Source organism: Ovis canadensis, chromosome 2 (genome assembly GCF_042477335.2).
Source record: "Ovis canadensis isolate MfBH-ARS-UI-01 breed Bighorn chromosome 2, ARS-UI_OviCan_v2, whole genome shotgun sequence".
NCBI lineage: Eukaryota > Metazoa > Chordata > Mammalia > Artiodactyla > Bovidae > Ovis > Ovis canadensis.
In genome coordinates this window covers 163,250,141-163,264,916 of record NC_091246.1, presented here as the reverse complement: position 1 = coordinate 163,264,916, position 14,776 = coordinate 163,250,141, and the positions used below count along the sequence as shown (strand labels likewise).

General features: G+C 36.5%; 1 protein-coding gene across 50 annotated transcripts in view; it reads right to left on the bottom strand.

Annotated features, from left to right (window-relative positions):
* NEB (nebulin) overlaps positions 1-14,776 on the bottom strand; it is a 203,584-nt gene that overhangs the window by 153,945 nt on the left and 34,863 nt on the right. For all 50 annotated transcript variants that reach the window (XM_069577531.1, XM_069577536.1, XM_069577533.1 and 47 more), the window contains exons 26-35: positions 14,386-14,493; positions 14,187-14,300; positions 10,358-10,555; positions 8,261-8,368; positions 6,122-6,220; positions 5,233-5,337; positions 5,038-5,145; positions 3,252-3,563; positions 2,941-3,147; positions 781-885 (exon numbers count right to left, since the gene is read on the bottom strand). In XM_069577531.1, coding sequence (XP_069433632.1) covers positions 781-885; positions 2,941-3,147; positions 3,252-3,563; positions 5,038-5,145; positions 5,233-5,337; positions 6,122-6,220; positions 8,261-8,368; positions 10,358-10,555; positions 14,187-14,300; positions 14,386-14,493 — 1,464 coding nt within the window. The remainder of the gene's footprint in view (positions 1-780; positions 886-2,940; positions 3,148-3,251; positions 3,564-5,037; positions 5,146-5,232; positions 5,338-6,121; positions 6,221-8,260; positions 8,369-10,357; positions 10,556-14,186; positions 14,301-14,385; positions 14,494-14,776) is intronic.

The window sequence follows — 14,776 nt, the reverse complement described above, 5'->3', positions numbered from 1 at the left end:
AAAAAGTCACTTTAGCAAAATGTCCTACTTTATACAGTATAAAATTATTAGACTCTGTACTAATTATTCACCCAAGTCTGGTTTAGGCACATATTGAAGAGGGATACTGAGAAACTGGAGTGGATCCAGAGGAGAGTAATCAAGGTTCTAGAAACCACAGTATGTAAGGACCAACTGGAGAAAATGAAATTGTTCCATCTTATGAAAGAAAGATCCAAGGAAGACCTGTAGTTAGCTTTAAAATTTTTAGGGTTATTGGTAAAAAATATATATATATCATTTATCCTTATTTTTCTGGAGGATTAAAACATTCCTCCATGTGCAAAACTAGGAAAATGAGAGGAATAGGGGTTGAGGTCTAAACAAAGAAAAAGGCTATCCCCTAAGAGCTGTCCTAGCACACACTGTCTCTGTAGTAAAGAATCTGCCCACAGTTCAGGAGACACTGGTTCAATCCCTGAGTGGGGAAGATTCCCTGAAGAGAGAAATGGCAACCCACTCCAGTTTTCTGGCCTGGAAAATCCCATGGACAGAGGAGCCTGGTGGGCTATAGTCCATGGGGTCACAAGAGTTGGACACTACTTAGCGACTAAACCACCACCACCACCACCACCAAGCTTGAAAAGGCCGACTCAAGAAGTTCAGAACAATCATTATAAGGTATTATCTAACAGGGTTATAGAGAAAATTGACCTAAATTGTCAAGGCCTTGTCATACTCTAAAATTCTGTTATTTTATTACCAGGTCTGGATTTGACACTCCATCAGAAACATACTTACATCACTTAAATTGTAAGCATTGCACTTGGCCTGAAGAAACTGAGGAAGGTCAGGACTCATCGTATATTTATGTTTCACATCTTCTCCTTTAGCTTTGTATAAGATCTGCAACACATAGTCACAAAAATAAAATGCACTATGGATGGTACAAAAAGGAAAATATATTAATCACATGCTTAAAGGAGATTTTCTTGGCATAATCTTGCACTATTTCTATTGTTTAAACTGATCAAAGGCATCTTCCTATTTTAAGAAACTCAAGATCTTGATATCTTAAGGAAAACACAACAGCCTCTGTATTGGAGAGAGAAAAATCCTAAGAAAATTGAAATCTTTACTTGACAGAAATGAATAAAAAATGAGTTCAAATGTGAAATCCTAACATGAATAAAACAATTCACTAAAGCCAAAAAAAAGTCATTTTTTTTTGTTAGTAGAGTTAGTAGTTCTCACAGTCTTGTGTTTTGTTTGTTTTTTATTCTTAGAAACAGTTAGCTAGAATGAGTCAATTCTGCTAAAAAACTTTCTATTATAAATCATATCAGTAAGGCACATAATAATTTTCTCATAATGTAAAGGTGCTTACATGTAAATCTAGCTTACGTCAAAGGTTTACCACTTCAAATTTGCCCTATTTTGTCATTTTAAAGATGTCTGAAAGACATCAAAATGTGTGGCGTAGGAATCATACTGTGTCCTCCTCTTGATAATTTTTTTAGAGTTGCTTAATTTCTAAAACTAAAAAGAATCAGAATCTCAAGCAGATTCTTCATCTCTCGATTATCATTTATTGTATATACCTCCACTTCTTTAGCATGGAATACCATATGGAAATCAGTGTACATGTATCAGAAGTAAAATCTGAAAAGACTAATTAATATCTAAAAGAATCCCCACCCAAATACAAAATAATTCCTTACAGGAATCTAAGAGCTATCTTCACTTCTTCCTCACTGACTTTAGAACCCATCTCTACTCATTCTGAGAATCTCATTAATTTCACCTTCTAAACATTTCCTTTCCCACAGCTATTGCCTGAGTTAAGCCCAAATAAGGCTTCTGTTGAATTTCTGTAGCAGCTTTCTAATTCATCTCCTTGCCTCCAATCCTTCCCTTCTCCAATACAACCTCGGCATTTTTTGCCAATTACTTTTAAAACACAGATCTCATTATAGAGCTCCATGGATTAAACATCTTCACAACTTCTTGCTACCTACCCACTGAAGTCCAGACTATGAATTAGCATGCAAGACCTTCAATAATTGGTTATAATCCTGGATTCTTCATCCTTCACTGTCCTTCCATTCACTAGTTCTTGACAGTCATATTTTTCATTTTGTCAGGAAAATGGCATTTCTTATTTGCCAGAGATGCTCTGGCAAGGAGTTGCTCTCTCCCCTTGTACCTACTTAGCACCTGCCTCTCCTGTAACATTTGTCTCTCTATATGCTGATGCTGTTTTTATCCATGCTTCTGTCTTATACTCCTTTCCTGTATTTGTTTTATCCTACATCCTACTCATTCTCATCCATCTTTATATTATCAGCACATAATACAGTGGAAAGTATTCAAAAACATTCATTCACTGAATTAATGAGTGCTTTTGATGTCCCTTTATTTCTCTTCCATACACCAAAATTTCCTTTAGATCTATCTTTAGCCCGAGCATATACATTGTTCATGGACAGGCAGGCAAACAATTTACTAATCTCCGCCAAGACATAAGTAAAGTCTAATAATTGTGTATGATGAATTCTGAGGTGCAAAATCAACTACTCGTGTATTATTTCACTGTATTAATATTTTATATAGGAAAAGCAAATACAGAAGTCTTTATACAGAATGGACTATGATGAATTTGCCACAATAAGATGTGAGGATTTAAGAATAGAATGTTTTACACTATGTCAAATTTATTCAATAACACAGAATTTCGAGGCCGTTAAAAATGGAAGATGTTTTAAAAAGACAAGAAAAAAGAAAAATGGAAAATGTTAGTATCCAAAGTAAAAATAATTATAATTATTATTTTTAAATAAAATAATAATTCTAAAAGGAACAGAATAAAATTTTCGAATTTGTCTAGAGGATAAAAGTGGCAAGCTGAATTTTTTAAAGCCTCCCTCCATCCTCTTGCATGCTCCGTTTTGTTGTACTCACATCACTGACTTGCTGTGTGTTCTGTTTTGCCTGGACCATAACTGGGGAGTCCACAATGCTGGTAAATTTGAGGGTATCTGGATGTTGCCTGTACTTCTTTTCATTCAGGGCATCACCTGCTTTTTTAACTTTTTCTACCTCCAGACTGCCAATGGGTATCCAGCCTATGCCTTTCATCCAGTTGTTGTAGTCTTCCTTATAGACATTCTACAGTGAAAGGGGAAGACAGGAGTGAGTGCCCCAGGCAGTGGGTTCTCTCACAGGGCCCCCACCTTAGACGGAGACTGTCTTGTGGAGTAAACATCACTTACATCGCTCTGTATGTGCATCATGTTTTTGGACAACTCCAGGTCCATGGCATCAGGCAGGTAGGTGTAGTGATGGAGTGAATGCTTATAGTTGACATTGCTGGCAACATCTTGAGCTTTCTTAGCTGCCACAATGTTGACCATATCATGGGGCGTGTTGTGTCTGGTCTTCGTCTTCTCATAGTCTTTTTTATACTCCCGGTCCGACTGTATTTTGGCCACGTTCATATAATGAACCAGTTTAGGATCATCTTGGAGACTTTGGAAGCCAACCATTTTCCCTTTGGCTTTTTCATAATCTTTTTTGTATTGGACCTATTGGGAAAAAGAGGTGGGTATATTTTTTAAGTTAGGAAGATTTTACTGAACATTGAGACCATGATTTGTTTTCATAACCAAACAATTTGATATTTGCAATGTTGCCTGGTAGAATTAAAATGTTAGAGTCTGTTTGTTTGCCTGTAGTTGCTTCTGCCACCCAAGAGAGGGTGGGGTGGGGATGTTACTATAATTCATATCACTGAGAAAGTAAAACAAGTTCTTTTCCACTTCGACAGTGATAGAGACAAATGAAAATTTAAATATCTGGACTCCTTTGGTGGCTTATACCGTCTGAACCATGAGGGAAGCCCAAATATTTCACAATCTCCACCAATTATACTATGCTTCTAAAACCAAATACCTGGCTATTTTAGGAGCAGTAGTAGAAAAAGAATTTTACTAGTAATAGTACAATTTTAATGAGTCTTTGGATATTCAAAAGGAGACCCAGAACAAGTAGTGTGCAACACTAATTGGCTCTGAATAATAAAATGGAGAGAATTGAGTGTCCTTGAGGAGACCTGGGAAGAAGCCCAGGAAGCTGAGAAGCAGAGACAGAAGGGAAGGTTTGTGTGAGTGTTGGGATGGGGTGGCTGGAAGGGAACACCACAGAGAAAGGAGATCAGTGAGAAACCCTGGAGCACTGCTTTTAGGACACGGACTTCCATTATTCAGTCTTAGGGCATTTACACTGGGGCAGTGTTAACTTCATATCAAGCAACCAGTCAAGTTGTACTTGGGATTTGGAAAGATACCAAGAAGCAGCAGCTGTGTTCCGTCTCTGGATTGTGCAGAGGAGAAAGAATAAGTCCAGGGAAGGAAAGCCCAGCTGAGCCAGAGCAAAAGCATCCTGTGCAAATCAGGAGCCTGAGGTGGTCAGAAAAGGTAAAGCCTCAGGCAAAGAAGCAATGGTGGGGAGGGCATCCCACTTCCTGCAGGACAGCAGGAAAGGCCTTGAGGCCATTTTATTTAAATCTCACAGAGGAAGTGACTTCAATTCCTGTCTGAATTGAAGTAAGATAGGAAAAGAAAAATAAGTCTTAACTAATGAAACCTAATGACTGACTATTAGGGGCTCCAACACTGGAAGTCCGTTCATCAGTCTGTAGAAGCAAAGAAGAGAGAATTCATAGAAATTAAGCAAGTTTTTAGATAAAAGTTTACCATTAGGAGGTTACGGTGATGCAAATAGCAAGTAACTTCTTTATATCTATCAGAGGAATGACATGAATTTGTGCAGAATTATAGAAGAGAATTTAAAATTAGGGGGCTTGATTAGAACAGATCAGTCAAGGTTATACAAATCCCTACCCCCATGAAAATTCCCATCTGTTTAGAGAACTTTCCTTCCCGAATTATTTCAGCCTGGCTTGCTCCAAGTCAGGGACAGCAGACATGGTGACTTGGGTAACAAGCCCACCAGCCCACATTTTCTGGATACATACAGGAGACCACCAGCTGGACTTACGTCACTTGCCGCCTGCCTGGCTGCTTTGGCAGCTTTGATGGGAATCGCATCAATTCTCAGGTCGTATCCCTTCTTGCTCAAATCTTTCAAGTCTGCTTTGTACATATTCTGCAAGAAAAATGTTATTTGAAGATAATTCAGACCACATGCAGAAAAGGCTTAACCCTCCATGAGCAACTGAACCCACGTGCACACCTCACTGATATTGTAGGCATTGACTTTAGCCTGAATGAACTGGGGCAGGTCCGCTGGCAGACTGTACTTGTGAATAACTTCCTCTCCTTTGGCTTTGTAGGCAACCTGAAAGGGAATAGAAAGCATAAACAAATGAATAAAGTACAGGAAAGTGTTTAATGGCACAGGAAAATTTCTGAGCAGATCACACTGCATAGAGGAGTTTTTTATGAAACACACTCAGAACCATCTCCATATTCACCTGAAAATATCTGTAGGCATTTAAGGTCTCCTATGCCATTGCACAGGGTCTGATCTTAGTGCCAGTTTAGCCTTGGCAAAAGTCCCTTGGTATGAGCTAAGAACCTCCAGATTGAGGTGGGGCACCCACCTAGGAGCCCAGGGAGGTGACCCAATGACAAAGTTAACCTCCAGACACTTTTTTGAGCATAGGAAAAGATAATAGGGTAGGATTCACAAACTACCTATATTATACTTTGTGAGCGGTGAGTGACTAACAGAACTTAGGGGTAGTTTTTACTAAGCATGATTTTTGTGTTAATTCTGACTTAAAATAGTAACTCCTTCATATGATGTAGTATCTACATTCACTTTCCTAATCTTTCCTAGACACAAGTTTGTGTTTCTGGTTATCAAAGAAGTCCCTCTTACCTTGTCCTTGGAAAGCAAAGTATAATTGGGCTAAAAAAAAAATTGTCAGCACAAAATACATAATCTTCTAAAGATATAAATAGGGTGTGATTTTATTAATGAAAAGCTGAAGGATTATACTGTTGCTCACATACTCGAGTCTCTTTAGATTGTGTGATAAGTACAGTGATCATTACATTTGGAATACATATATATTTGGATTAGTTAACATTTAAATACAGAGAGAATTAGCACTTACATCACTCCTCTGGGCTTGGTTAATCTTAGATTGTACTATAATTGGAGCATCTTCAATTGAAGTAAATTTGAGAGTATCTGGATGTTGGCGATATTTTTTCTGTTTGATGAATTAAAAAGAGAAAAAGAATATTACTTTCACCAAAGGCAAATTTGTATCAAAATCTTACAAATTCATTTTGTAGAGACAAGAATTTTTCCTGATTTTTAAAATGTAAAAAAACTAGATTTTTTGTTGGCTTGGGTGGGCGCAGGGGGATACAATACAGTACAATACAAAAGCCCAGCATTTAAAGAGATCATTTTAATTTTCAATTGTTTGGGGACAGTACAGACCAATACAACTTTCAGGAACTGACTTCACTCTTTTAATTTCTTGCTTATGATATGAAAGAAGGCACTGTCAGCTCAGTAGCATCCTGAAACCTCACAGAGCTTTCTAAAGGATTAACAGAAAAGAGGCAAGGACAAGTGGAGTAGTGTTACATGACACTTAGAAGCTCTCAGGGGTGCCATTCTCCCTGTCCCGCCATCAGCAACTGAAGTTTTCCAGGTGAGGAACTAGGGCAACAGCTCTGCATTATGAACAAAGAAGGGAGGACTTTCACTTTGCAAGCCTTAATGTGGTTAATACATAAATTACCACCAAAGTGCTGAAGAGACGCAGGAGAGGAAACAGTGGAAAGGTGTCTCAATTGGGAGCTATCAACATCTAGCCACCCTCATTCCTGTATTCTTTCCCTAGTTCTCTTCCTTCATGCATATTATGATCCCTCTCTTGTGTCTATAGAAGCATCCCCTCTTTCAACTTCAGACTTCTGAAAACCACCAACCCAGAAGAGCTCTTTCTGAATGATCTCTCTTGAGTAGATAAAAGAGTTTCCACCCAAAATAAACAAACAGCAGTACAAAACAACAAGAACAAAAACTCGGGTGTGGAAGACAACCCTCACTTAGCACCTCTGATCCTGCTTCGTGCGGTCTAACTTCCTGGATGACAAGATTCACCTTACAGCAGTGGTAATGTTCAGCTGTTGTCAAAGAAGGGACTGCTTTCAGAACCCCAGGATCACCACTGTTTCTTTTTAGACTGAATATATACACTACTTCAAAGTCATCGAGAATATAGCACAGGGAACAATAATACTTCAAAGAAAAGTATAACTATAATTGTCAATATATGCATAATTTGCAATCACCATATTTTTTGGGGAAAAAACTCTGTATGCCCAGTTGGACAACCAAAATGTGATATAGCCATACAAAGGAATACTACTAATAGAAAGAAATATATTTTGGACACATGTAGAAATATGGATGAACCTCAAAAACACGCTAAGTGAAAGAATCCTGATTCAAAAGATATTTCAGGAAAAGACAATATTATAGAGATGGAAAGAATATCTGTAATTGTCTGGGGTTGAAAATGGGTGTGGGAATTTTTCAGGGAAAAATTAGCATCTTAAAATTCAATTGTGGGTCTGACATCATTGAATATATGCCAGCAACCAACTCCCTCCTAACTATTTTGAAGGCAAAGTATGTGAGTAGCCTCCATAATTTCAAATATTCTTTTTCCTGCTGCTAAAACAATTCTTAACTAGTAGGGGGAGTCTCATGAAACCCAAGGCCAAAATTGAAGCAACTTTGAACTAATCTCTTGATACATCCAATGACCTAACCAAATTTCCAGTCCAGCCTCCCTTGACCATGATGATTTCACTGTTTTATGTATTTCAAAGTGTATTACTCATTTACTAGCTTGCTTCTGAAAAATAAAGATGTGTTTACCGTTCAAAAAAAATTCGGTTGTGGGGATGGTTATACAACTGTATGGATTTAATAAAACTTGTCAAGGGGTACACTTAAAATATGTAAATTCTGGGTATGCAAACTATACCTCAATAAAGTTGTTGAAGATATTTCTGCCATAAATGGTTAACATAAATGACTTTGGTGATGTGAAAGGGTATGATTATCTACTGAGACAATGAATACACGTGATAATTTGGTTTCTTCCTGTAGCAACAATACCAGAAAATGAAGTGGTAAAGGAGGCCCTTCCCGTGGTTTGGGGGGAGTTTAACACGACACATTCACAACTCTGTCTCTGTGACACACAGAGAGGTGATGGCTGTACCTCATTCAGAATATCTGACGCTCGCTTTGCCTTTTCCATTTCTAAGGACCCAAAAGGCACCCAGCCACAACCCTTCATCCAGCTGTTGTAGTCAGCTTTGTATTCGACCTAGAACACCGAGAGAAAGGTTACACTTCTTTAATCAGAGCCATCCTTATTTGTAAAATCATTAACATTCCCCACCCCCACCCCTCGCCCCGCAAAAATGCTTGCAAGATTTCTGACCAGGTTCCTTACTCCATGCACTGAAGTTATTTTAAACATTTCCTTGGGGAGAGATTTTAACAGTCTTCAGGTTTTCAATGTTATTGCTAGTTGGCATATATTCTCCTTCACCCTTATTTCCCAAGTATGCGGAATTATAATTCCAATCTGGAAAATGCTAAATTCAAAACTGTATTTCAAAGAATAAATGAAATTGCTATATTTTGATCATCAGATCTGTTTGCTCACTAGAACACTAGTATTGTGTTTCTATGTCACTAAAGGCCATATTGAAGATAATTTTGCTTATTTGCTGATAAAACTTGATAGAAATTATTAAGTGTTTACACACATTGCCTTCATGTGTAACGGTCAGCTTAAGAGTGTTTCTCCATTAGCTAACAAAGCATTTTAAAATAGTTGTATTCAATAATTTGCTTATGGAGAGCAGTTATCATTTGGAATTGAACCTATCTGGGGGACAGTTACTTGATGCTACTAAAATAACCTACTCTTAAACCAACTCTTGCTGTTTGGCTATAGATGATACCTAAAACATGTGCTCTAGATACAAAATTTAGATCAGTGGGGGCCTTTTAAATGGAATGAAAAATCAAGAAACCACTGATTCCTGCCTTTGAGAAACTGTGATCTATTTGGGAGGAAGAAACATAACAAAATGACACAAACAAAAGGACAATAATGCATAAAACATGAGAATGTAAAATTGTACAGCTGATACAGAAAATAGTATAGCATTTTCTCAAAAAAATTAAAATAGAACTATTTTATCATCCAGAAATTCTACTTCTGTGTATATACTCAAAAGGATTGAAAGCAGGGTCTTAAAGATATTCATGCATCCATGTTCATTGCAGCATTATTCTCAACAGACAAAAGGTGGAAACCACCCAACTGTTCACTGACAGATGAATGGATAAACCAAATATCATATATACATGCAAAATGGAACATTATTCAGCCTCAAAAAGGAAGGAAATTCTGACACACACACTATGAATGAACCTTGACGACATCATGCTAAATGAAATAAGCCAATCAGAAAAAGGCAAGCAGTACATAATTCCATTGATATGAGATCTTTAGAGTATCCTAACTCTCAAAGAAAGTAGAAGGGTGGTTGACAGGGGCTGAGGGGAAGAGGAAATGGGAATTATTTAATGCACATAAGATTTAATTCTTGTAAGATAAAAAAGTTCTGAGGTTGATTTTACAACAGTGTAATTAACTGCTGCTGAACTGTACACTTAACTTAAAAATGGTAAATATGGCCAACACTATGTTATGCATATTTTACCATTAAAAAAAATTGGATTGTTAGGACAAGGTGTTCAATTGTATAGCTCAGACAAATCGATTTGGCTAAAGATGTTTTCATCTGCAGGAAAAAACCTAGCTATTATAAAAAGTAATATGATAAATCATACATTTTATTTTCAGACAAGATAGCAACCTATACAAAATTTACTGACTGATGAATGTGATAATTATGTTAATGGTGATTATAAAACTAGCAAATGTTTATTGAGAATACACCAGGGCCTGGCACCATGCTAAGAGTATTTTGAATGCATTTAAATAATCAAAACAATTCTTTTATATTATTCCAATTTTATAAGGAGGACTCTAAACTCAGCAAGGTTGATCAGTTTCCCAAAATCAATGTGATAGAGTGCCTGCCAGTCCCAGGCCTTTCTAACCCTGAAGAGTGTGCTCTCATAGAATCCCCAGGATCACTTTCTCATCACATATTTGCTACATACAGAAGACAGTGCAAACACTTATGAGAATTGCCAAAAACATCACTAAGCTTAGAAACCCTTCTCAGTTTCTACCTTAAATAGCAGGAATAGAGAAAATGTGGTTACTCACATCACTCTGCAGTGCATAAGCCTTCTTGGCAAGGTCCACGTTAACGCTGTCGGGTGGATAGCTGTAATTGTGTAAGAGGTGCTTATAGTCCACATCACTGGCAATTTCCTGAGATTTCTTAGCATGAGTGAGTGGGAGCATGTCAAGAGGTGCCGTGTAGATAGTTTTTGACTTTTCATAGTCTTTACGATATTCACGCTGTGAACAAGAAATTACCAATTATTAATTGAAATCTTCAATGGATTTGCAGAAAAGCAGAGATCTCTATTAAGCAATAAATACAAGTTAGAGATATAGACCCAAACATCTAGTGATTTTTTCTTAAAATTTGATATGTTTCACTTATTGAACACCTCCCCGCTCAAAGCATACATGGACAGATTTTCTCACATCTTTTTTTTAGATTAAAGAGGAACTGTCAGACATTATGAATGGGCCACAGTTTCTGCTTCAGCCAGCTATTATTTTTTTTTTAAATAGGGTTTTTCAAGGACCACTAATAAGCATTATTTCTACCAAGGTAATAACCGTTGAAGAGTTTTCCACTAAAGAAGTATTTTTTAAATTGTCAAAAATTATATGACAATCACTTCATACTTCTGCTTGTATAAAATGACTACTTCGTAAATAGGGCTGTACACTTGACTTCTTGACTTTTCTAAAGTCATCTTTAAATGAATAGTTACTGATTTTTCAACCTGACTATCCTAGTTTGGACAATAAATAAGCTCCACTGAGAGCCCCAAAGGTTTTTGTTCATCCTAAGTTTAATTTTGGTTACACTTTAAAAGAAGCTTCAGATTTCAGCAGCTACAAGACCTCAAAGGAGAAAAATTTATGAAACTGAGCCATGAAAGTAACCTTGGTCTTTCTGCACAGTGTTCTCATAAGCCAGATGTCCTGACTGGGCCTCAGAAGGAATTTTATTGGCTGGTTTTCTGAAATGATTGGAGAGGGTGCTGATTAGGTCAAAGCCCAGCTTCATCATGTTTGCTCACCAATTCCCTTAACAGAGAGAAAAATTCTGGCCCAGTACACTTAGAAAAATCCTAAACCCATTATATCTCCCTATAATCACATAAGTGCTAAGACAGTGATCCAAGGTAGCAAGCATGGATGTGCATTATACAGTTCCTGCAGGAATCCCTTCTGCAAATAATCTGATATTTTGGCTTTACCAGGGAATGTAATCTTCCTTTTCATCTTTCATGGGTAGTCAGTTTCATAGAATGAATATATCTCTTAATTGCAAAATCTAGGCCCTGGTTTATGATGATAAAATACGGCAACTTTCTGATGGCATCCAAGAACACCGGAAAAAATAGTTTGTCTTTATTAGAAATAAATAGATAAAGCAATGTTGTAATAGCAGTTGGTGTGTGGAAATGCTTTTGCCTAAACTGTTTTGGTCACGCAGCTTATTCGATCTTAGATCTCTGACCAGGGATCAAACTCATGCCCCGGCAGGGAAAGCACAGAGTCCTAACCGCTAGATCACCAGGGAATTCCCTCAACTATGTTGTTCTAACTGTCATTCAAACCAGCTCACACCTGTCAGTACATATAAAAGGTTGTCAAAGATCCAAATGGCTATATTCTTAAATTGAAGTATAGTTGATTTACAATATTAGTTTCAGGTGGACAGCAAGTAAGTCTGTAGTTTTATTAGATTACACTCCATTAAAAGTTACAAGATAATGGCTATAACTGTGATAATTCTGTGCTCTAAAATATATCCTAATTGTGTATCTATTTTCTACATAAGCAGTTTGTATCGCTTAATCCCCTATCCCTATCTTGCCCCTCTCCCCCTCTTTCCACGGGTAACTACAAGTTTGTTTTCTATATCTCTCTCTGTTTTGTCATGTACATTCATTTTATTTTCTAGATTCCACACTCAAGTGATACCATACAATATTTGTCTTTCTCTGACTTATTTTACAAGCATAATATTCTCTAGGTACAACCACACTGCTGCAAACGGCAGAATTTCCTTCTTATTTATGGCTGAGTGATACTCAATAGCATACATGTACCACATCTTGTTTATCCATTCATTTGCTGGACAGTTAGGTTGCTTCCATGTTTAGCTATTGTAAATAAGGCTGCTGCGAATATTGGGATGGATGTATCTTTTTGAACTCGAGTCTTCCTCTTTTCTAGGTATAAGCCCAGGAGTGGGACTGCTGGATCATACGGTAGCTCCACTTTTGGTTTTTTAAGGAATCTCCATACTGTTTTCCATAATGGCTGCACCAATTTACATTCCCACCAACAGTGTAGGAGAGTTCTCTTTTCTCTATATCCTTGCCAATATTTGTTATTTTTAGACTTTTTGATGACAGGCATTCTAATAGGTGTGAGGTGATATCTCATTGTTGTTTTGATTTGTATTTCTCTAATAATTAGCTATGTTGAACACTTTTTAAAAATTTTTAAATTTATTTTTTAATTGAAGAATAATTGCTTTACAGAATTGTGATGGTTTCTGCCAAAAACCAACCATGTTGAATATCTTTTCATGTGCCTGTTAGCCACCTATATGCCTTCTTTGGAAAAATGTCTATTCAAATTTTCTGCCCATTTTTTTTTTGATTGTTTCCTTGATACTGAGCTGTATGAGCTGTTTATATATTTTGGATGATAAACCCTTGTGAGTCATATCATTTGCAAATATTTTCTATTTCATAGGTTGTCTCTTCATTTTGCTATGCAAAAGCTTTTAAGTTTAATTACGTCCCATTTGTTTTTATTTCTTTTGCCTTATGAGACAGATCCCCAAAAATATTACTATAATTTATGTCAAAGAGTGTCCTACTAGGTTCTCTTCTAGGAGTTTCATGATTTCAGGTCTTTAATGCATTTTGAGTTTATTTTTGTATATGGAGGGAATGCTCTAAATCTCATCCTTTCACATGGTTAAAATGAAAGCAAAAGATATAAACACCTTTCTCTTTCATCATGAAAAACTAATATTTCAAGCTATGTTGAACATTCTTACCACTCTTAAGGGATTCACTAAGCATTTTAAAATATAGTGTATAATTTGTGATAGTGTATGTTTGCCTCTCTATGCTAAGAATTTTAACTGGAAGATGATAGATGGCCTAAAGGCAATATTTAGGGAATCCATGAATTCTCTGAAAGGTAAAGGTGTGAAAAAAATCTCCATTTTTCTAAAGAGATGGTCCAAATCTTTTATCAGATTCTCAAATGTAACTATAATTAATGGTATATTTTTTCTTAGATCTAGGCCAACACTAATTACTAAAGTCAATAAAGAGCAAAGCTCGTTCTACTAAGATTTTTATCTCTGACTCATGATTTTTCTTTCAAAATAAGGCCAAAGTGGCAAGAAAAATCATGAGTCAGAGATAAAAAAATTAGTAGAGCGAACTTTGTTCTTTATTGACTTTAGTAATGGCCTAGATCTAAGAAAAAATATACCATTAATTGTAAAGTAATTAACCTCCAATTAAAATAAATAAATTTATATTTTAAAAAACTTAATAATTTAAAAGTTATTCAATTAGAAAATATGAAAATAGCATAATGTTTTCTAAATGATGCTAAAAACTATACTCAATATTCTACTAAATATGAGCACATAGGTCTTTCAAAGTGAAATGGTAATCAAGTACAAATAATTTCTCTCCTCAAACATGAGAGGTAAAAAACTTGGGGTAAAAAACTTGGGGAATCATTCTATTTTTAAAGTTCTGCTCAGCAGTTTGTTGTTATGAACCTGATGCAATCCTTTTACATCACTATCCTTGGCCATATTAACTGGGACACAATACTAAAAAGACAGATTGAGAAAAGCACTCACATCACTCTGGTTTTTGGCCGTCTTCAACGAGTGTAGCATCTTGGGGTCGTCATTAATACTGAGAGCTCCAATCATCTTCCCTTTGCTTTTCTCATAGTCTTTCTTGTACATCACCTGCAAGGACACCACACGAGTGAGATCCCACTCATCAGGAAGCATCGCTGAGGCCCCCCCACCCAGGTGCCCAGGCCATACTCACATCACTAGCGATCTTGGTGTTGGCTTTGGCTGCCAGCAGGGGAATGGCGTCCACCTTAATGTCAAACTTCTTAGCTTTGGTCTTCTCCCAGTCATGCTTATAAATATTCTGGACAGAAAAATTTCAGCACAGGAATTTTAAGAACAATACCTAATACAGATTAACTCAGTAAAAATTTAAAAACGGATTGAAACTTTGTATATAGAGACTTATTTTACCTATTTAATGCTATATTTACCAAATGATAATATAGCTTATTATCTATCCTCTAGCTTCTTTCCTCCACCACAAAATAAGTATAATATACTCTTTCCAATGTTCTGTAAACTTTCTAAAGACTCTGCTATCTTGATACATAAAGGATAATATAAAGTGACAACCAACTGGAGAA